The following is a 23,938-nucleotide window of genomic DNA, read 5'->3' on the forward strand; positions in this document are numbered from 1 at the left end:
CAGAGGTAACTGCTATCCTGAATTTTATGCTAATCTCTTCCTCACTTTCCTTTATAATTTTAACAAATCATACAGTCTGGTTTCCCCTGTTTTTAAACTTTATATAAATGGAATATGTATTCTTTTGAGCTTAATTTCTTTTACTCACCATTATGTTGGTAAGTTTTATCCCTGTTTGTGCATATAGTTGTAGTTCTCATTTCTGTCATTATTTATGATCCTATTATATGCATGGACTACAATATATTTAACCATACGGCTTTTAAGGGATATTTGGGATGTTTCTAGTTTGGGACTATTATAACTAGCACTGCAATGAATATTCCTGTACATATATCCTGAGGCATAGCTACATGATTTTTTTCCAGGGTAATTCCTAAGAGTATAGTTACTGAGTCATAGGCTATGCATGTTTTCAGCTTTGCTAGATAAAGCCTTAATGTTTTCCACGGTGGTTGGACAAATTTAAACACCCAATAGGAGTGGGTGAGAGTCCTTGTTGCTCCATATCGTCATCACAGTTGGTATTTTCAGTCCTTTAATTTTTTCACTTGCATCCAATGTATTTGTTTATCTAAAAATCTGAAAAATCAACAAAAAACTTTTAGACATAGTGTTTACGAAGTTCCCCAGATACAAAATCAAAATTAGTAACTTTCATATATGTGTGTGTGTGGAATGAAAAGTTAGCCCCTTCAAAATTAGAAAATGCAATGAAAAAATCATTTCATTCCTAATTGTAATAATGATGATAACATATAAAATATGTTTGGAATAAACCTCACAAAAAATGTGCAAGACATACAGTCAATCCAACAGTAAAACTTTATTAAAAGACGTTTTGCAAAAGCCCAATAAAATGGCAAGATTCACCATTTTTCTTTATGAAGTGATTAATAAATATTTGCTAAATATTGATTCGATACATGAATGTGTGTGTCTCAGGGGAAGGCTGGCCTAGGCAGCCTCCTATTGCAGACTCTGGTCGCCCTTGTTAATGATGCGGCCAGCCCACCACGTGCTTAAATGTCCCTTGCTCACTGACAAAAAGAACAAGTGGGAGAAGCTGCTTGATCCTCATTGGTGTTGAAGGTGAAAACAATCAGTCTCGATTTAAGGGAAAAAACTATGTAATATTTTTCACTGGTTTCTGGCCACCTTATTTGAATCAAAAATTTAATTATAGGCTTGTACTTAGAGGCCAAGGAAAAGATGAAGTTGACCTTGACCTGTCAAGGCTGCTTAAAAAAAAAAAATTAAAGTCTATACTTGAATCATATTTCCTTAGTTTTTACCTAATGTTCTTTTTCTGTTCTGAGATCACGTTCAGAATGCCACATTATATTTAATTGTCCTGTCTTCTTAGGTTCCTCTTGGCTGCGACAATTTCTCAGTAGTAGACTTTTTATGTTATTGTCAATGGTATCATTTTTAAATGTCATTTTCCATTTTTTGTTGCTAGTAAAGAGACAATTGATTTCTAATATAGACCCTGTGCTCAGTGACCTTGCCAAATTTATTTTTAAAATCTAACAATTTATCTATAATTTTTTTTGTATTTTGCATGTACACAATTACATCATCTGTAGATAATGAAAAAAATATCTGAGACAGTCAGCGAGAGATTTGAACAGACCCCTCACAAAGAAACTATCCAAATGACCAATAAACATATGAAAATATACTGAACCTTATTAATAATCAGGGAATACAATCTAAAACTGGAATGAGATATCACTATACACCACTGGAATGGCTACAATTCAAAAGACCAGCAATACCAAGGGTTGGCAAGAGTGTCATGCCGTTGTAACTTCCATATGCTGACAGTGAGAGTGGAAATTGGTACAAACATTTGGGAAATATGTTTGATGTTATCTACCAAATATGGACATACACATATTCTATACCCAGCTGCGTCATCGTAGGCATATACCCAACAGGAATGTGTACAAAGGTGCACCAAAAGATACATACAAGTGTGTTCATAGCAGAATTAATTATAATGACAAAAAGTCAGGAGGAAAAAAATCCCGAATGTTCATCGGTGGTGAAAAGGATAAAACAGTGTGGCATTTCTAAATGGGTATGACACATTCGTGTGGCAAATTGCGTACAACGACATAGATGAATCTCACGGACATTTTAGTGAGGGAGAGAATACATTTATACAAAGTTCAATAACAGGCAGAATATAGGGTGTTAAAAGGCAGTCGTGATGCTGGGGAAGGAAAGTAGTGATGGGGGACGGAGGGAATAATGATTGGCAGGTTTGTTCTGTTGGTAGTGTTTACATCTTCTCTTAGTTTGTGGTTACAAAGGTAGGCATAAGTTTTTATTTTATAATAATTTGTTAAGCTGTATTCTTAAGATTTGTGCATGATTTTCTATGTTTATTATATACACTTTTGTTCAAAAGGAGGAATAGGGAATTCTTCCTTTTATCAAATTAAGAGAGTATCAAGATACTCTCTTAATATAGATTTTGCTGCCCCTTCCAAGATATCTCTGAAAGACTTTTTTTGGCTTTATTTCTGTTTTGCCGCTGCTCGTGAACTCCTCGATAATCTTCATCTTGTCTAATTTATCATTTTTGTAGGGCCCTTCTCCTTGAAGAAATAATTGAAGAGATGAGGAGAAGACAACTGTAATTTTGATTCTAGATACATAATTGTCTTGCACAGAGAACTATATAGAAAAAGAAGAGGAGGAACCTCTTCTAGTCTGTGAGGTTTGTGGCAAAGCAGCTCCAAGTTCAAACGGTGATTCCAATTGGCTACAAACGTCATCCTAGTTTTACTTTCTGAATGTCCCTCCGCCTCTGAAAAACCTCATTAACCAGAAGAAACTGGTACCGGAACCGGAAGTAGCTCTCTGCACCACACGAAGTTGGTCTCAGAGGACGCAAGCAAAAACAATCTCCACAGAGGGGTGAAGTGAAAAAGGGCTTCGAATAACAAAGGAAAAAGTGCCAGGAAAGGGCCCCGGGCATTAATCCTTGCGATGCAGCTATACATCAGGCCAGGTGAAGAGAGAGATTTCCCTGGGAGAGACGGGGTTATGTGAATTTTCCTGGTTTTGTGATAAAACTCGGATAAATTAGGAGAAATGAAACGAAAGAGACGGTGTCTTACAAAAGAGGAGATTTTTAACCCATTCATATGTGGGCTTCTGCAGTGATTACCACCAGACCCTCAGGAGAAGGTGTAGAGGAGAAACTTCTTGAGGTGACTGGAAGAGACGTGTTAGGAAGCACCTCATGAAAACAAGAGCAAGAAATGGGAAGAGGACAAAGGGAAGAAGCCAGAAACAAGAACCCCCTTTTTATTATTCTGCATCCATCTCCTTTCTTGCAATTCCCCAGCCATGGCCTCTGTTTTCAACCTCTGCAGTCATGAGAGCGTCTGCGCAGTACAAACGCTACCCTGTGGCCTTCAAGGGCCTCCACAGGACACCTCCAGCTGATTTTTCCACTCTCAGTCCCCTTGACTCCTAACACTCAGCCTGTCCACAAATTTGACGTTCCTTCTATTTGCTCCTGGCAAACGTGTCCATGCTCCTGGTTCTGTTCGTGCTGGTCCCTGCACCAGGAGCTGTACTGGCCATTATGGTAGCCATTAACCACATGCGGCCCGTTGAGCACTTGACTAGTCCCACGAGCTGTACTATGAATGTAAAAATATGCATCACATTTGAAGACGGCATGAAAAAGTATTATCTCATTAATAATTTTATATTGATTACATGTTAAAATGATAATATTTGGATATATTATGTTAAATAACATATACTATTAAAATTAACTTCACTTGTTTCTTTTTACTCTTTTAATGTGGCTACTAGAAAATTTTAAAATGGTTATGTGGCCTGCATTATATTTGTATTGGGCAGCGCTGATCTAGAATGCCCTCCACCATGTCACCTTCAGCACAGTCCCCTCTGCCTGTGCAACTCACACCACTTCATTAGGCACACTGCCCGCACTAAGTGCATTGAGAGCCTCTTTATCCTCTGATCAGCTGTAATTCCTTTTTCCTTTGAGAGTCACCATCGCCACCATGGTTGGCACCATGTAACTATCTGAAGGGGCTGGCCTGGTCTACTTCATATTCTAACTGTGGTATACAGGAAAACACACAAGTTTGAATGCCATCCACCTACCTTATTAGCTGTGTGTATCTTGGGCACATTACTTAGCCTCTCTGAACCTCAGTTTCCTCCTCTATAAAATGAAGAAAATAATAACCCATCTTAAATGTTTACTATAAGGATTATTCAGAGATTGACTCACGGTAAGTGCTCGATATATGGTAACTAACACTACTGTTACTACGGCCACCGCTATTATTTTTATTCCATTAGGTTATGAACTCTCTCAGCATGGAGGATCAGAGGCCACTGGATGTGGGGAAGGTGAGGAGTCCCTCTGTCACACCTGGGGAGGTCAGCTCTACACGAGTGTGCAAGTCACCCCAGAGGGCCAGGCCCCCGTGACCAGACTCCTGGGACGACCTCCATCCCCGAGTGCACTGGACCATCTCTAGTCTGACTGACCTCTGTGACTCCTTGCATCGGCCTTTGTGCTGTGAGCCGTGGATCATTCAGGCTAATCCAAGGATCCTTTTCAAAGAGAAACACCCCGAGGAATTTCTCAATGACTGACTTTACTGGGCATCTGAAAGTGGAACAGCTGAGAGATGCCTTTGCTTTTTCCAAAACTCCTTGTGCAGAACCCATGAGATGGCTGAGGGTCTGTTCAGAGCTGGCGTACAAAGGTCAAGAGGCGAGAAGGAATGAAACCCACGGAAGAAACAGAATAACCAGAAAGGCTGGGCCTTGTTCATTCTTTTTTTTTAGTGTAGATTATTGAAATGAAAGAGATAATGAAAGAACATAGAATGAAATGAACACGTTCTATAATGAAAGAAGACGTTCACTGCTGCAAAGTTGGAAAACCACGCAAAAAAAAAGAAAAAGTATCACTTTTAGTTTTGTAGGTCAAACACAATCACTATTAAAATGTTAGTACATTTCCTTTTATTATTTTTCTCTATATACTTTTACATAGCTGCATTGTATGTAAAAAAGTCCTGCTTTTGAATATAACTGGGTGCTTTTTATATTCTAATAATATATGTTCATTATAGAAAAACAAAAGAAAGGTGAAAAATTTAGTAACACGTTAAATTCAAACACATAAAGTGTGCTAAATTATGAAAACGTCTAACAATTATATCTCCCAGACGTCTTTTTCTAATGGGGAAAAAACTCAGGCACAAACAGTTCTAAAGGTACAAAGTGATAAGGGAAAGAATTTTCCTCCTTGCTGCGTCCTCACTCCCGTCAGCATTCTTTCCCAGGGTAACTACTAATAATAGATGAGCCAATGTGCCCAGAGAAAATAATTATATGCATGTATCAACATACATGTGTATATTTTTCTATTAACTTATAAAACAAACGATAATACCATATCCACTATTATGTGTATTGCTCTTTTCATTAAATATATCTGGGATATAGGTCCATATCAGCTGATCTTCCTTTCTGATGGCTATGTAGTATTCCATTTTGTCTGTACCACACTATTACTTAACTAATTCCCTGCTGATGGGTATTTAGTCGTTTTTACTATGACAGTACTACAATGAACATTCATAAATGTTCATATAATGTAAATTTATAATATATATGCACACATATATACATACATATACACATACTTTAGCAGGAATATCCATAGGTAAATTCCTAGCAGTGGTATTGCAAATTAAAGGGACAATTCCATTGTTTGAAATGTTAATTTTTGAAATATATTGCCAATTTCCACGTGGTCTTTCCCTGCGAGCTAGTTTGGGCTCTCCCACAGTATGGCAGGTGCAGGGCAATTGGACCACTACATGGTGGCAGACAGCTTCAAGGGCAAGATTTCCAGCTAAAAGGGTGGACGTTGCACTATCTTTCTTGACCCAGCCTCAGAAATTACACAACATGGCTTCTACTACAGAATTCTGCCCCGATTCAAGAGGAGGGACGCAGACCCCAGCTCTTGATGGGTAGAAAGTCAGAGCCACACTGCAGATTATCACGTGGGATGGGGGATATTGTTCTGACCATTTTTGAATAAACAGTCTTCCCCACTCTCTAAAAAGCTTGCATAAATTTATACTTCCATTGAGTGTATATTAGAATACCATTTCTCCACGCCCTTTGCAAATCTTCTAGTGAAAAGTGGTTACCTTATTATTAGTTTCATTTACATTTCTCAGTAACATTGAGCAGGTTTTCATATCTTCATTGGCCCTTATACTTCTTTTCCTGGTATCTGGCTATTTTAAAGTTTTCTATTAATTTTAGAGGCTGTTTCTGCATGAAGAAAATTATCCCTTCCTCGTGGTGTGCTGACTGTTTCTGGTACAGCTCTTCCTCTTTGACTTTATTTATGTTTTTGCCACACTGAAAATTATAACTTGGTTTTAGTCATATTTATCAATATTTTCTATTATAGTTCCAGGGTTTTATATCTTGTTGAGAAAGGTCTTCCTTACTCCAATATTATTTTTAAAATACCCACGTTTTCTTCAAGATTTTGGTCATTTCACCTTATAACCTTCTCCATATAATGTGATATGGACTATATAATATTGAACCATCCTCAGTTTCCTGAAAATAACCCCTCTTGATCAATACACACCATTTTTTTGTACTGTTGGATTCTAGTTACTAACATGTTTTCCCAGATTGAAGCTTTTCTCCAGTGCCACATTTCCCCAAAACTTTCTCATTTCTTGTGACTATAACTTATTCTGGAAAATTTAGAGGTTTTTCTTTTATTTCTAATTATTTCTTACATAGATTACTTCACTTCTGAATTTGTCTAATTCTGATTTATGTTGTTTATATCATTTCCTAATATTTTTAAACTCATTTGGGAACACTATGTTAAAATTTTGGTCTGTATTGTGTTGAATGCATTCCTGGTACATTTTCATTATCTGTAGAGATATTATTCTGCTCCTTACTCGCCTTTTTCTAATAATAACTTTGTATGAGACTTAACCCTAATACTATGCTGATGTTTGATTTTATAGGAGCTTATTTTGCTGACTTCTAGAAGTGGTCAATGGTTATTCTAACTTCACGGAGCTCCCTCTTCTGTTGCTTTGGTGAAGTGTGCAAAAACGTGGTAGCTCGCTTGTCCAACCCACACTGCTCTGGCCTTCTTTCCTTCTTTCTGTTGTTTCTATCCTGCTCAAATTTGAGTCTCCTTCTAGCAGTTTCTCCCCAGTATAGGGCCCTTTCCCAAAAGGGAGCTGTGCCTGGTGGGTTTGAAAATTGCTCATATCCTACACTATTTCAGTGCCTTTCAGAACTTACTGAGGCTCCTCACACTCACCAGCTATTGCTCTGGGCAAAATCCCTTCCAGGTTCAGCTGCTGTTCTCAAACTAGCCTGGATGGCTGTCCAGTAACTACCTCTCGGCTGTTCTGGGGTTCTCAGGTCCATTGCTTTCCTCTGCTTTCTCCCTCACGGACGATACTACCAGGCAGGTCTTGTGGCATTGGGTGGTTTGTCCCCATCTGTTTGCATTTTGTGGTTCTGTCACCCAGTTTTTACGTTAGATGGGGTTTTGGTTTCTTCTACTTGCAGTGTCTGTTCTTGTGTAGGGACTCAGGGAAATTCCACACTACACTGCCACCACTGCCGCCTTCCCAGAGTCTCGTCCCCGTATTCATGGATTGTTTGCTGCGTCTTCTCAACTCTCAATACTCTTCACTCATGTGAATGAACGGCGCTGCTCTCTCCCACTCCCCCAGTCTAGAGGGAAAGATAAATTGCTTCCTCTCCACCCCGTGTAGGAGGCATTGTATCAGTGCAGTTCAAGCACTAGTAGGTTTTTAGGAAGACCTCAGATGTCACCAATAGATAGGCCCTTCTGGGGAGAGCTGATTACATACAGCCAGTGAAGAAGAAGGACGAGGAATGGAGGGACATTTGGGAGAAAGGTTGAGCATATTGTAAAGACCAGAAGACAGGAAATATATTGACAAAGGGAAACCTGGAGCTCAGGGTTGCTCCAGTTTCATAAATCCACATTTACCCAGACTCTCCCAGCCTCTGCTTCGATTTGGTACAATAGAAGTAAGGTCCCTCAACATGAAGCATATATTGAAATTATCGTAACCCATAGAACCAAGAGAACTGTTGCAGCTATCTGTAAAATGATGCAGAATTTCCTCAAGCATTTGAATCTGGTGTTGTGAGGAAATGAGAGATTTCACATAAATAAGTGTATCTTTCTCCACCACTATCCTCCTGGTCTAACATATTGGCAAGTCCCCTAACTGTCCTGCCTGTGGCCATTTGCCCTTCGTCCATTACTTATTGCTTACTGTAGAGAGAGTATTTTTTTTCCAAAACCTAGTCAATTCACTCCACCCTGCATAAACCCTTTCATGGCCTCTACTGCTGTTAGGATAAAGAAAAACTTCTTCACATGGCCTCACAATCCCTGCGCTCTCTGGCTCCCATCTACCCTCTGGCCTCATCTCAGACCACTCTCTGACCACTCTCTGACCACTCTCTGACCTCAAAGTTGCAATGGCCTTCAGTCCTGTCCTCTACCCTTACCATGCATCCTCCCACCACAGGATCTTTGCACATGCACTCCCATCTGACCTGCCTTCTGATTCCAGCTCCAGTGTCACTACCTGAGGGCCGTCTTCTCTGACCTCTGCTGCTACATTGTGTCCCTGTAGCACAGGAACCCACAGAACCATGAATGTCTTCTCTGTACCATTGCATTTTACTTTTGTGTATTTCTTTGATTAATGCTCTTCTCTCCTACTCAACTGTGGGATCCATGAGAGCGAGGATTACAATCTGTAGAACTTCGTTCGACAGTTCCTTGCACACAGTGGGGATTCAGTAAATTCAGGTTGAAAGATAATGCAACGTTTTCTGAAAACTAAAAATAATTACTTTAAATATCATAGTTATTCTAACTTATTTTTGTATTGAAATCTTTAAAAATGTATGACTTGTCTCCTCACCTATATAAACAGGATGTAAAAATCAAAATTTTACGTTTTACTGAGTCTTCTCTTATGAAAATTGGTTACTACACTCTAACAAAAAATGGCCTCAGAACTGTTGAGATAGGACCATTTGTGTCAACAGTAACATCCCCTTCTTGCTTGATTTCTTTTTCTCCCATTTTCCTTCTAGACCTCCTTCTAATATGTAGTATCTATTTGCATGGGAATGGAAAATCAGACATTTTGATTTGTTAGAAATGTGTACACAATAAGAATACATTGGCCCTCAATAATGGTCACACAGGCCTCCTATAAAGGGAACCATGAGCTTTAGTGCATGGCCTGTGTAACACCCATTTTGTCTGCTTACAGATATTGCTTAATCCCTAGTTTTCAGTTATCATCTAGATAGTTGAGATTGCCAGATAAGGCAACAAATAAGGCTGATAAAGCTATGTGATGTCTTGCTGTGTATGGTTAAGTCCCTACAAAAACAATTCAGATCAACTTAGTTGACCATTATTCTATTTTACACACAGAAAAGTAGGTGTCTTTTTTAAAATAACAAACTGCATATATTTATTGTTTTGTCATAGTGAAATTGGGAATTAAATCTAATTCTTATGAAAAAGAAAATTCTCATACAAAAACACCGCCCCCACCCCAAAATCTCATAATACTAAAACAGAAAAATAACAAATACTTTGCCAAATGAAAGAACCCTGTAATAGTAGAGTTCTAAATGATTTGGCTTGCTTATTCCTTTGGTACTGAACAATTCACTGCAACTTTACAAAACATTAGAAATCCTCGGAGTTTGTTTATCTTTTTCCCTAATATATATAAAATAAAAGAGGAGCTTAAAGAAAAAGAGTTTTAGAGACTACTAATGATTTCAATGACATAGGAAAACAGAAAGGGAGAACTGAAAGTGGGAAATTCCTCTGAACTAGAAAGAGTGGAGGACCATCCGTATAAATAGCCCACACTCATGGACGAAGGACACTCGCACTCAAGCTCTTGCAGCCTCTACTCCAGCATCGAGGTGGTAGAAGGCAACGCTGTTCCTGTTTTCATCATGACCAACAGGTGTATCCTCCAGATGGCTCTCCTGCTGTGTTTCTGCACCGTGGCTCTTTCCAGGAACTACAACTTGCTTCGGTCCCAACTAAGAAGCAGCAATTCGGCATGTCAGAATCTCCTGTGGCAGTTGAATGGGACCTATTGCCGCGAGGACAGAATGAACTTCGAGGTCCCCGAGGAGATTGAGCAACCACAGCAGTTGCAGAAGGAGGACGCCGTGTTGGTCATCTATGAGATGCTCCGGCAGACCTTAGGTATTTTCAGAAGAAATTTCGCTAGCACTGGCTGGAATGAGACCGTCGTCGAGAGGCTCCGTGCGGAAGTCCACCTGCAGATGGACTGTCTGGAGACAAACGTGGCTGAAATAACGGAGAAGGAAAACTTCACCTGGGAAAACACGCCCGTTCCGCACGTGAGGAAATATTACGCACGGATCGTGCAGTACCTGAAGGCCAAGAAGTACAGCCGCTGTGCCTGGACAACAGTCCAAGCGGAAATCCTCAGGAACTTTTCCTTCCTTACCGGACTCCTAGATTACCTCCAAAACTGAAGATCTCCCGGCCTGTGCCTCTGAGAACGGACAATGCTGACGGTGATTTCAGGCGTTCTTCAACCAGCAGAGGCGCTTTCAGTGACTGACAGCTAATGCACTGCGTTTGAAAGGACAGTTAAAGATTCGAGAATTTTTACTAACTTATGACTTAATTAATTAATTTATTTATTTAAACCTTTACCTTGGACAATAAATTATTTATGAAACAAAAGTCAACATGCCGTTTTAATTTCAACTTGATTTATATAACCACCCATGTTAAGAATTGCAGAGTATCTATTAGATGTTCTTTGTAAAACGTGGCTGCAAACTAGTATTGTTTCTGGCCCCTGCCTTCAGGGAATTTAAAATCCAAGGAAGCCACGTGGCATATACAAGGTAAGAGATGATGAGGGGACCGGAACCTCATAAGAGAATAAATGCGGCCTGAGCCACAGGAAAGTGGAAGAGACAGGCAGGAGGCTCTGGAACGAGAACGACGGGCACCTGCTGCTTCTACTCTGTGCCCTGCGCTCTCTGGCCCTAAAGTTAGAATTTGACTGGCTGTCAGGGTAACCAGAGGAATATTTCAGCTCTTGTGTTTGCCTAAGCTCATCCCCATTATCTGCAGGATGCTCTGCCTCCCCCTCTCACCCCCAGACCCCACAGGATTTTAAAATGTTTATGTGCCCCCCAAGCCTAAGGGTGAGAAGTCCCAGGCACTTCTGTGACACTGTTAAGTAGCAGTCCCTTTATGGTACTCTTCATGGGACAGCCAAGATGTATGGGTGTCTTAGGGGAGCTGGCATCTCTGTCTCCTTCCAGGGCACAGGCACCACAGGGAGAAAGAACTCTGCTTTATACCCCCACCATCTGGCTAGGTTTTCTCCCTTACCTTGTATTCTCAGGGTGTGATGATTAGAATGAACCCTAAATCCAATAACAACATGGTGACTGGATAAACTACTAAAACTTATCATATTTTGCAACGTACATTTTTTGGAAAGAAAACTTGTCTACTATGCAAATCCCTATGCTCATTTTAGAACTTAGATCATTTACTTGTGCAATGATATAAACATTATAATTGAATCATGAAAAATAATGAATAATAAAATTTACTTGGCTATTTAAAAAAAATCAATCCATTCCATAATCTCTATCCTCATATAGACAGGCTGAATTTTTACCAGTGTCATCTAAAGATTATCGGATCATTTGAAGCCTAGGTTTCCGAGGGATGGAAAATTATATCACGACTATTTACAGTTCACATGCATTCTGGGGATTTTGTCCATACTGGACAAGGGCAAGACAGCTGCAGGATTGATAATTTGAGGGACATAGGCAACTTCCCACCTCAAAAGTAATGTGGTAAATTGTGTGGTTGCTGTGAGCTGTGTGAATCAGGGAGAGTGTGAGTTTAGCTATGAGGCTCTATGTATGATACCAGGCTAGTTGTCTTCTATTATCACAAAGCAGATGGCAAATTAGAGATGAGGTCATACTTGTGAGTTTAATATAGAGCTAGGCAGAGGCTGAAAATCGTGCTGCCCTTGCAGATTGAATACCCAGAACTATATGCACCTTAAAGGAAATAGAATCCTAGTGGTTTTAGCAATCAACTTGGTAGGCATTATTGACACTAGGAGTAGAGTGGAAATATTATCCATGTCTTATAATCCTAGCAAATGTGGCCATGATTAAGCAAAATAGCTTGGACAGTCATGAACACCTTCCAGTAGGAAGAAGAAATCTAAGAAACTGCTTTAGTAAAAATTATTTATTGAGTGATTACACTAGACCTGGTGCCAAGGATAACACAGTGAATAAGACAGAGTCCAGTTACTAATGAGCTGATTTGCTGAAGATGGTCTCTTCCCTACTTTCTTAGTCCCGTTCGGGCTGCTATAACAAATACCACGGACAGGGTAGCTTAAACAAACAGAAGTTTATTGATTACAGTACTGGAGGCTGAAAGTCCAAGATCACAGCTCCAGCATCTTCGGGTGAGGGCCCACTTCTGGTTGCAGACTCTTCCTTTCATCACAAGCTGGAAGGATCTGGGATCTCTCTGGAGCCTTTTTTATAAGAGCAGTAATTCCATTCCTGAGGGCTGGGCTGTCATGACCTAAGCACCTCCCAAACGCCCCACCTCCCAATACCATCACATCAGGCATTAGGATTTCAAGACATGAATTTGGGAGGAAACCAACATTCAGACTATAGCACCTACCATTTAAAGAGTAGGAATCTACAGGCCTGAGGGAACTTAACTTCCTATGCAAAAAAAAAAAAAAAAACGTATAAAGCAGAGTTCAGGATCAGAGCTGAAAGATAATTCTTCACGTGATAATAATATTTATGCGGTTCTGAATTAAGGACAAAGATGTTTTCCTTTTGTTTGAAAAGAATAGACTTGAATTGGAACCTCTGAAAGTTCTTTGCGAAATTTGAGATTTAATGCAAAAAAGTACAAAGAAAGATTCAAATTGATGATTTTTTGTGTGTGTGTGTGAGGAAGATCAGCCCTGAGCTAACATCCATACCAATCCTCTTCTATTTGCTGAAGAAGACTGGCCCTGGGCTAACATCTTGTCCATCTTCCCCCATTTTATACGGGACGCCGCCACAGCATGGCCTGACAAGCAGTGCGTCCGTGTGCGCCCAGGATCCGAACCTCAGGCAGCGGCAGTGGAGCGCGCGCACTTAACCGCTACCTCACGGGCTGGCCCCTGAGATGTTTTCTAAATCGCCTATTCTCACTGGGGATGATATTGCTACCAAGGGCATGAAAATTCGTTCTTAGAGTTGTGAAAAATTTTAAATATTACAATGCTTTGTGGCAAACCAAACTCAACCCTGTCCAACAAAATCTTACGCTTTAGTTCATTTTTCTCATTGGGTTTTCTTGTGTATCATATAAGAAGCATTGACATTGAGTTCATGGAAGATTCACAAATTGTGTGCAAGAGCAGTGCTGTAAACCCATGGCGAATGGATGGCTCACTGGAGGACGTTCCCTCCGTCGTTTGCTTGATCTCAAAGTCATACTGTGAGAGGTGGCCTTCGCTTACTTATGAGCCGCCATTGGCTTTCTGTGGATGCTGCTCGTGGTTAAACCTCGGCGCTTCTGAGTGTGAGGTGAGGTTGAGAATTAAATGCAAATATTTTATATTTTATTATTCAATCTATAAATTTAAACAACTATTAATAAAGATGTTGATTACAGAAAAGAAAAAATATTGTCAGAGTATCTAGCAGCTAGAGAAGTTAAAAATTATTTTCTGACATGAAGCAAAAGTAAAAGTTATGTACGTAAAAGTACATGTTAAGAAACGAGTTTGAATTTTCAATTGTTTTTAGCAGTTCTGAAAGATTTTTCAGTAGATCATTATTGGTATTATGATGATGTATTTATGTAAAATTTTAATTTGAATATGTAATTTGATACATTGCTATTAATATAAGTAAATATACTACATTAAAAGCCCCTCTGAGGGCCGGCCCCGTGGCTTAGTGGTTAGGCGCGCGTGCTCTGCTCCTGGCGGCCCAGGTTTGGGTCCCGGGTGCGCACCGACGCACCGCTTGTCCGGCCATGATGAGGCCATGTCCCACATACAGCAACTAGAAGGATGTGCAACTATGACGTACAACTATCTGCTGGGGCTTTGGGGGAACAAAATAAAAATAAATAAAATTATAAAAAACAAAACAAAACAAAAAGCCCCTCTGAAAACATAGTTATTAAGATAAATTAAATGTCAATAGCTTTCAAATCTAACTTTTATCTTAAAATTTTAGTTCATTCTTAATCTTGCATTCAATAGAAAGAGTAAAGTATGCACTTTGTTTTTCTGTGTATGAAGTAGAAATGTAGACAGAATACATAAACAGATATACCATGTATCTGTGTTACTAAGTTTTCTTGAGGGGTTCAGTTCAGAAAAAACATAAAGAGACTTTGGGGGCAGGAGGCAACGAAGAAAAAAACAAATGGTTGAGAAACACTGCTCTAAACCCATGTAGAAAGTGCATAAAGGAAAGCAAAAACAGAAGTAGAAAGTAAGGGAAACATTCAGAAAATGGAAACTCGCATGTGCCCTGCTTAAGACACATGCACAAGGAAGGTCTTCAGAGAATCCAGAGAACAAGGGTCACAGGTCACCTCCCTCAGCCAGGCCAGCAGCATCTGCAAGATCCCCAATGGCCCTACCTTTTTCCTTCCTGACGGCCCTGGTGGTGCTCAGCTGCCACTCCATCTGCTGTCTGGGATGTGAGCTGCCTCAGACCCACAGCCTGGGCAACACGAGGGTCTTGATGCTCCTGGAACAAATGAGGAGAAGGCTCCCCTTCTCCTGCCTGAAGGACAGAAATGACTTTGGATTCCCCCAGGAGGTGTTTGATGGCAGCCAGTTCCAAAAGGCACAAGCCGTCTCTGTGGTCCATGAGATGATCCAGCAGATCTTCCACCTCTTCAGCACAGAGGGCTCGTCTGCTGCCTGGGATGAGACCCTTCTAGACAAATTCTACACTGGACTTGATCAGCAGCTGACTGACCTGGAAGCCTGTCTGACCCAGGAGGTGGGGGTGGAAGAGACTCCCCTGATGAATGAGGACTCCATGCTGGCTGTGAGGAGATACTTCCAAAGAATCACTGTATCTGCACGAGAAGAAATACAGCCCTTGTGCCTGGGAGATTGTCAGAGCAGAAATCACGAGATCCTTCTCTACATCAACAAACTTGTAACAAAGATTAAGGAGTGAGGAATGACACCTGGTTCAACGTGGAAATGATTCTCACTGACTGATAATATCACACTTCCACGTCTTCTATCATGTCAAAGACTCTCATTTCTGCTGTAATCATGACCTGAATTCAACCAAATTTGTTAAATGTTTTCAAGAGTATTAATGAATATTGTGTTTAACCCTGAGGACACTAGTTTCATAGAGATGACCATGCTGATCTGTTTATTTATCTATTTAAATATTTACTTTATTATTTATAACACTTAAATTATTTTTGTTCATATAATATTATGTACCCCTTTACATTGTGGTTTAATATAACAAAATGTATTCTTTATATTTAGTCAAGTTATTATTTTCTTTGTTCATGCAATATTTAATGTAGAAAATTTCTTGTATTTGTTTATTCTTTAAAAAGAAACACCACACATGAGTGATTAAAGAATGGATGGCACAATTCATTTACCCATCATTGTTATATTCAAGTTAGAAGTAAAAATAGACTTCCTCTAAGCCAGGTTCTGAGTTGCCGTCACGGTGTAGAGGTGAACATAACAAATACAGTTCCTGCTTTCTTGTATGTTTGATTTTTGCAGGAAAAGTAACCTAAAACCAATAATCATGTGACTGATAATTAAATATTAATTATTTTTAAAATTAATACTAATTAATATTTAGAAATTAATATCACTTACAATTAATGCTGTAATGAGAAGTAGGGAAAAGAATGGAATTCTCTCAGCAGACTGGATCAAGCCATGTCAGGATATAAGAACAAAAACAGTAGATATTCTCTGTATTTTCCTGGTAGACATCTAAGTGCAAATGTCCACTGGATATTTCCATTTGCAATTTACCGGCAATTCCACAAACTGTAGAGCCTGGGAAGGGAAGTGGTCAGACGGGAAGAGAGTATAGAATGTGAAAAGGACTTAAAATTGATTGCTAGGATTGATTGCTTCAACCTTAAAAGGGAGAGAAGAGCCACAAAGGAAACAGGTGGAATGGCCATATGTTAACAGGACGAGAGAGAACAGAGAGAAGACCATGTTTAAAGACTGAAACTGCTCAGAAGACTCAAAGTCTTCATGAAAAATGTGGATGGAAACTGCCCCTCACACCGGGAAAAGAGATGGCATTGCTGACCTCAGGGAGAGCTGGTTTAGAGGAATTAATCACCAGAAACCCTACTGGAGTAGGAGGAAGGGTGAATAAGAGAAGTTAGTGACAATATATAGAAATGGGCTTGAGAGGTTTGTCTTCTGAAGCGGAGGAGAGAAATAGGGTGGGACCTAGAATAGAGGATTGTTTTTCCTCTGCATTGTTTTCCCTTTTTTGAAATATATTTACTTCTGGATAGATTTCATAGATTTCATATATTGACAAATCGTATTAATATGTTTACTGTGTTATTCACGTTAAATCATGACATTTAATTACTTACAATGATAATTTATCATTACTTTGATTAGTACTATGTTGAATGTCACTAAGCTGCTCTGTGGATTGAAACCCTCCACCAGATGGGGAAACAGATCGAGCTGACCTTCGTGAGAGCTGGTTTGGTGGAATTAATGAGCAGAAACCACACTGGAGGAGTGGAAGGGTTATAGGAGAAGAGAGAACTCCCGTTGTCATTTTTCTCACCTGGGGATTCACTTCATTTCTTTCATCATCTCAGACCTTCATTTGTTTCCCTTTTGTCTCAGTGCATCCAAATGCAAGGACAACTTTCTAAGAAGGTTGAGTGGAGAAAGAAAAAAAAGGTGTATTGAAAATGATGGAAAATAAAGCTACAGGCCAATTTGTTTCCATTTTTCTGCACTAGTTTGGTACTAACCTCAAGATGAAATAGGAAGTAATTCAAAAGCAGAAAGACAACTCTTCCCCAGAAAAATACTAAATTAAAGCGAGCAGACAAAATTACAGAGATTCTGAAATTAGTGCGGCAAAGACGGCGAGTTTTCTGTCGCATCGTATGCTGCCCTCACTGTCCTCCATCTTCACTGTGAGATGGAGAGTGATAAACAAAGAAGCTCTGTAGAAATGTACTGACTGAATAATCTAGGGATGGCTATTAATACTTCAGTGTAAGGTTCTGATGGGAGGTCAATATAAGTTTCTGATGTGAAGTCTGATGGAAAATCTGAGACTACTACTTGTTAATAAATATAGCTTGAGTAATTATTATGAACACTGGACTAATGGTACAATAGTGAACAAGATATAGACCTTTCTCCTAAGGAGGTTACTATGTGTCAAACAGGTCTAATAAATCCATTTTCAAGGAGACAAATTCAGAAGGATGAGGTAGCTTGGCTGACATGTAAAATAAAGAAGGTAAAACAGAGCCCAGGAAAAGATGAGAAATTTTGTTCTTAGCAAGAAGAAGATCAGTATTTCCATAAGTTTAACTTTAACAAAATGACTTTTTCATTTGCAAAATTTGAACACTTATATTGAAACATCTGAAGTTTCTTGGGGCAAATTAAATGTAATTTGAGAAAAAGAGAGAATAATTTAAATGATTGATATCTTCTAATTTATTTAGAGCATACACAGGAGAGAAAAAAAGATAAAAAGTGTACAGAAACATCCCCAAAATGAAAACTACTGTGATCTCTATTTAAGAAACAGGCATAGAAAGGTCTTAAAAGAAACTAGGGGTCAAGACTCAGATAGACCCACACCTCAAAAGACCACCAGCATCGCCAAGGTCCCCAAAGTCCACGCCTCTGATGGCCCTCCTGGTGGTTAGGTACATCACCATCTCATCTCTAGGCTGTGACCTGCCTCATTGCCATGAACTGGTTCACAGGAAGATCTGATGCTTCTGAGACAAATGAGAAGCATCTCCCCATTCTCCTGACTGAAGCACATCTCCTCTAGATGATGGTAGACGTAGCCAGTTCCAGAAGGTACAAGCCATCTTCTGCGCCATAAGGTGCTCCAGCCGATCTTCAGCCTCTCCCACACAGAGGGTTCATCTGCTGCCTGGCTCACGACCCTCCTGAGCAAACTCCACACTGAATCCATTGGAAGCTGGAAGACCTGGACACCTGTTCAGTGCAGGTGATGGGAGAAGAAGAATCTGCCCTGGGAACTGAGGGCCCTACAGTGGCTATGAAGAGGTACTTCCGGGTGATTCATCTCTATCTGAAAGAGAAGAAATAGGGTGACTGTGCCTGGGAGATTGTCAAAGTGGAAATCATGAGATCCTTCTCTTCATCCACAAACTTGCAAGAAAAATGAAGAAGTAAGAGAAGGGACCTGAAAATAATTCTCTTTAACAAATACAGTTATTGAAATGATTCTGTTACCTAATACATTAAGTCACATGCCCGTGTGTTGAGTCATTTTAAAGACTTATTTCTGCTTTAGTCATAGAATGCACTGAGTTAAATTGTTCAACGTTGTTGTTAAAATATTTTTCTGAAAATGAATATCTCTAGGGCGTCACTCCTTGAGAGAGAGCTATAGTGATGTTCTGTATATATTCATATATTGGGGGAACTTCTAGTTTCCCATTCAACATGCAACCAGCTTGGAAGTCATCATTCCCAACCTCACACAAAAAACACAAAAAACGCAGAATGACTTGAAAAACAACTCTTCTTGGATCCATCAAGAATTGAAATCCCAGGGCAAGCCACTGCCTTGATAACTGGAGAGAAAGGAGGATGCAGAGAATCACAGCTTACCTGGAGCAGAAGCCCACAGCTGGCTCTAGTATTAGTGGGAACACTTAAACCTAACTGAAGAATTCCTGGAGGCTCTGTGTGGATGAGCTTCAGAGTTGAAAACTCCAGGGGTCCAGAGTCTTTGGAACCCCACAATTTTGTGATTTTTGCCTTCATGAGCCCTCCCAGTTTCTCATGGGAAGATCAGAGAAAAATCTGTTTTTTTCCAGCAGAGGGAGGCAAAAAGTAATCATTTTGAAATACTTTGAGTGTTCTGTTCCTCTTAACAAAGGCCAGCCCTCAAGGGAAACTATTTTACCAGAGCCTAACCCACCTGGGGGAGGACAAATGCTTCACTCCAAACCCCTCTCACTTTCCTGTCTCATCTAATAGAGCTCTAAAAAGCTGAGAAGCACTTGTGAAGGTCACAGCCCAGGGGCACAGGCTCCCTGAAAGACTGAGACATAATCATAGGATTCTAGAACACTTCCCCTCCCCCATACCAACATCAGATCAATAGGGTTCCAGTATAATAACCAGAGATTTCAATGGGAAGAACTGCAAATGCCAGACTTTATTTAAGAAGAAATCTCTAGGGAAACCCAAAGACAACAGGGGAGAAAAAAGCAAGGCCACAAGAGGAAATTTTAGCCTCTGACACCTACAGCTACAGAAAATAGCGAACACAGCTCCACTCCTAGCTGGAGAAATGAAACACCTCACCCTAAAGGGCAGTTTACCCCAGTTCCTTTTACGCAGGACATCATGTCCAGCTTTCAACAAAACTTACAAAGCATGCTCAAAAGTGAAACACTCAGTGTGAAGAGACAGATCATGCATGAGAACTAGACTCAGATACAGCAGAGATTTTAGAATTATCAGACCAGGAATTTAAAAATAATTATGGTTAATATGCTGAGGGCTCCAATGTATTCATTTATTCATTCATCTACTTTATCTATGTCATACTATGTATGGTATTTTAACTAGTTTTATTCATATAATATCATGTTCACCTAATAATATATTCAAGTATCATGAAAAATGTTCACCTTTATCTTTTATCAAATTATTTTCTTAGTTAATTTATAAACTTCTTCCCCAGCAGACATCTTGGATTTGTTTATTCTTAAAAAGAGAAATAGCCTAAATTTCCAACCCATATTAAAAACTAAATGATGAATTCAACTCACTTATTTGTTTTCCCCAGTCAGTTATAGTATAAAACTGCCTATTTCTGTCAGTTTATGTGATAGTTCTGAGAATACAGAGGTGTGAAAGCAAATGCAAAACCTATTCTCTTGGAGCATTCAATTTGGAAGAGAAAGAGATATAAGAGCAGCAACATGTTTAGTGAATTTTGATTACATTTCACGTTACAGTGAGAGGTAGAGGACAAGGGATTCTGTCACCAGAAGCTTGAATGACGGATGTCTTGCAGGGGGAAAGCAGACGTTCTCTATAAAGTCCTCAAGAAACATCTCAAGACAGGCATCCCACTGGGAGATGCATCTGTGAATGTAGACTCTCCAACAATGAACATCCTGGAGATATGAATTTGCAATTTTTTGCTTCATATTTGGAAAGCAGGGAATGCTAATGGATGTCGTTATTTATGACAAGAGTGTATAACGAGAAGATGACGTAAAGCTGATAAAAACTTTCAACTTTTAAGGCTGAGAAAGAGGAGAGCCTGCAAAGTGGACAGAGACGGAGTAGCCAGTGCAGTTAGGAGAAAACCAGGAGGAAGGATCTCCAGAAAGCAGTGAAGAAGAAAACAGAGAGTTTGAGGTTTCACAGGATGAAACTTAAGTAGTTATTTACCACATGTGATATGAGATTCTGCATTGAACCTAGATTCTGCCAGGACATATGTGTGATCCCGGGGAATTCACTCAACTTCCCTGACCTTCAGTTTTCTCAAATATAAAGGTGGAAATATTCCTAGAGTTGTTGTGTGTATTAAACAAACTAGAACATTTCAAAGCACTTAGCAGAGTATCTTCCACTGAGTGAGGGCTTAACAGACGGTGGCTAATTTCTTCTTTTTTCATGTAGAGCTATATGAGAATAGTGAACTCTCCTACCTCTCTCTCTGTAACTGGTCGCAAAACGCTGACCGTCTAAAAAACAGAACTGGGAAAAAGTGGTTCATTAATTGTATTTAATTATATACACAATAATATAAGATATATATAAATATGTACATATATACCATAAAATACACATACATGCCATACTATATACTATACAGCTATAAAGAGATACAGTATTACATACGTTTATATAGTACTCATTTGCTGATCCTGGTATCTGGCACACTTCCCCCTTCCTCTCTGCTTTCCTAGATCCTATTCTTTCACTCCCGTATCACCATCATTCCCTTCCTTCCAGTGTACAAACCTCCGGCGTGCTCTCCTCATTAGGCTGTTCTGCCTATTCACACAGCTGCTCTCTTTTCCATTATGGTTTCTGGCTGTCAATTTCTCCTTAAGAGTACAAAGTCACAAATTGAAGAAAAGTTGAGTGAAAGTTCTAGGTTTTTCTGAAACTCTCAATTGAAAGGCATTTTTCTTCTTTTCTTTTCTCCTTGTGTATACTTTTGGAAATGAGAGGATATCCCTGTTGCAATGATGTAACAGTAGCTGTAACACAAAGGAAACAGAAAGTTGGATCCATTTTGCTCTGTGGAATATTAAAATATTTATAAAGGAAGAGTGCCCGCTGCTGGGCAAAAGGGATAAAGACAGAGACCAAGTCCGGACACCTGGCTTCTGTTCTACGCAGAATTCTATCCTCTTGGGGCATTTTCTCCAGAATTAAAAAAGGCTCTTTCTTGGAAAGAATCAAACCTCATACTGGAAGAAGCTCATTTCCTGAGCTTCTGTATATTTTTTTAAAATAGCCTTTGTTTTTTAGAGGAGTTTTAGGTTCACAGCAAAAGTGAAAGCAGAAGGTGTAGAGATTCCCCACACACTCCCTGCCCTGGCATATGCATAGTCTGCCCATTATCAGCATCTCCCATCAGATGCAACTGTTGTTACAAATGTTGAGCCAACATTCACACATCATCACCACCCAGAGTCCACAGTTTATGTTTAGGTTCACTCTTGGTGCTGTATCTTCTATGGGTTTGGAGGAATGTATAGTGATACATCCACCATTACAGTATCTCTACCCTAAAACCCTCTGTGCTCCACCTATTTGTCACCCACCCCCTGGGAACCACTGATCTTTTGCTTCCCCCATAGATCTGCCATATCCAGACCGTCATACAGTCGGAAGCACACAGCAGGCAGCCTTTTCATATTGGCTTCTCTCACTTAGTAATATGCATGTAAGAGTCCTTCATGTCTTTTATATTCCATGGGCAAAAACTGTATGATTGGGCTCCCTATTCCCACCTTATCCTGAAAAATCTCTGTAGCCAAAGCCTGTTCATATCCAGAAGTTATTCATTTGTTACTTATTCCAAAATATTGGAGAACGAGGGGAAGGAGGGATGTAGGGGTGGCGTTCGCGGAGCTGGCATGGACGGGCTATAATCACCCGCCTGCCCAGCACAGGCAGGTGCCTGGGCAGCGCGACTGGAGAAGGGGCACAGGCATCCATGGTCCCCGCCCTGGATCCCTTGGCGCGGTGACAAGAGGTCACAGTGCAGCGCCAGCTGGGGACCGCCGGGTCCTGTAAGCACAGGGAGTGAGTGTGAACCGGGCCCCGCCTCCCCCCTCTCTGCCCGCCCAGACCTGCGCGCTGCAGGTCAAGACTGTCCAGCCTCCCACAGGAACACAGTAAAGACCCGAGGGAGCGCTGCCGGCATGTCTACACCCGATGAGCCAGTGAAGACTCCAGGAGCTCATCTGTGTCTCTATTTAGGCGCCTCCACGTTCTGATTCCACTAGGAGGAGGCAGCACCAGGCTCAGGACCCCCATTGGCTCAAAAACCCAAAACACAGGAAAGGTGGAGCTGACAGTCAGCAGCAGCCTGAGAACTTGGAGGGAGCACAGAGATAAAAGCTTCGCTGTTCAGCAGGTCCACAGGAGAGGGAAGGATACAATGGGGAGCACTTAGTCACGTGTTTCTCCAGAACGTTCTGCTTCAGAGGATGAGAAGACTGAAGTGGATGCTGAGAGCACATTGTTCTGTCACAGAGGCATGGCCCATAGCAGGGTCCCCAGCAAGGGTGACACTGGCAGCACAGCAGCCTGCAGAGTACTGGAAGGGAGGAGGGTTACTCTGGTGTCAGCTGCAAACTTCTCTTCCCTCCGTTGGTCCCAGCAAGTCACCACAGTGGAGGGAAAATTATTCCTGGGGCCAATGCAATCCAAGGAATCTCCTAACTTAGGGTCATGGTGCAGCCTCCTTTAAAAACAAACAAAAGAAAACACTGCCTGAATAGGAGGGACACACGCAGGGATTTGAGTCCATTTAGCCAGAAGCAGGTAGAGCCTCCCGAGCAGAACATGTGTTATTAATGTGCATAGTGGAAGATTACAGTTTCTAAAAGCAACAAAGACCTTTGTGAAAATTCATTTATTTAATTTAGGGAATTGGAAAGAGGACATTGGTGGATCAATCTTCTTTCTTTACTTTCCTGTTGGTGCACGCTGCAGTGAGAAGGTACACTTAGAGTTTGGAAACCTTCCTGAGGTTAGGGTCAAAAAATAACCGAAGAACATTCTTATATTACTGCTAAAAATATCATTTTACAATTAATGCTGATTTTAATAATATGTTTACTTTAATCTTACAGTTTTATTTTATGAATCTTTAATAGGATGAGGCTAGAAAAATAAAGAAAGACAACTATACTAAACAGTGTGGCTGAGTCTGGAGCTCAAGCCAGACTCTC

General features: G+C 40.3%; 1 protein-coding gene and 2 pseudogenes across 1 annotated transcript; all 3 read left to right on the top strand.

The window, feature by feature from the left end:
* The first annotated feature begins 10,077 nt into the window (after positions 1–10,077).
* Positions 10,078–10,703, top strand: LOC147914419 (interferon beta-like). Its single transcript, XM_087444218.1, has one exon. The coding sequence runs from the start codon at positions 10,117–10,119 to the stop codon at positions 10,669–10,671; it is 555 nt and encodes a 184-aa protein (XP_087300344.1). The 5' UTR covers positions 10,078–10,116; the 3' UTR covers positions 10,672–10,703.
* Positions 10,704–14,859: 4,156 nt separating this feature from the next.
* On the top strand, positions 14,860–15,420 carry LOC147914420 (interferon alpha-1-like; annotated as a pseudogene).
* A 2,723-nt stretch (positions 15,421–18,143) lies between these two features.
* On the top strand, positions 18,144–18,657 carry LOC101389361 (interferon omega-2-like; annotated as a pseudogene).
* The last annotated feature ends 5,281 nt before the right edge of the window (positions 18,658–23,938 follow it).

Source organism: Ceratotherium simum, chromosome 20, assembly GCF_057802395.1.
Source record: "Ceratotherium simum simum isolate JZ-2026a chromosome 20, ASM5780239v1, whole genome shotgun sequence".
Taxonomy (NCBI): domain Eukaryota; kingdom Metazoa; phylum Chordata; class Mammalia; order Perissodactyla; family Rhinocerotidae; genus Ceratotherium; species Ceratotherium simum.

Excerpts from the sequence above, each read along its gene's own strand:
- LOC147914419 (XM_087444218.1), top strand. The coding sequence starts at position 10,117 with ATGACCAACAGGTGTATCCTCCAGATGGCTCTCCTGCTGTGTTTCTGC.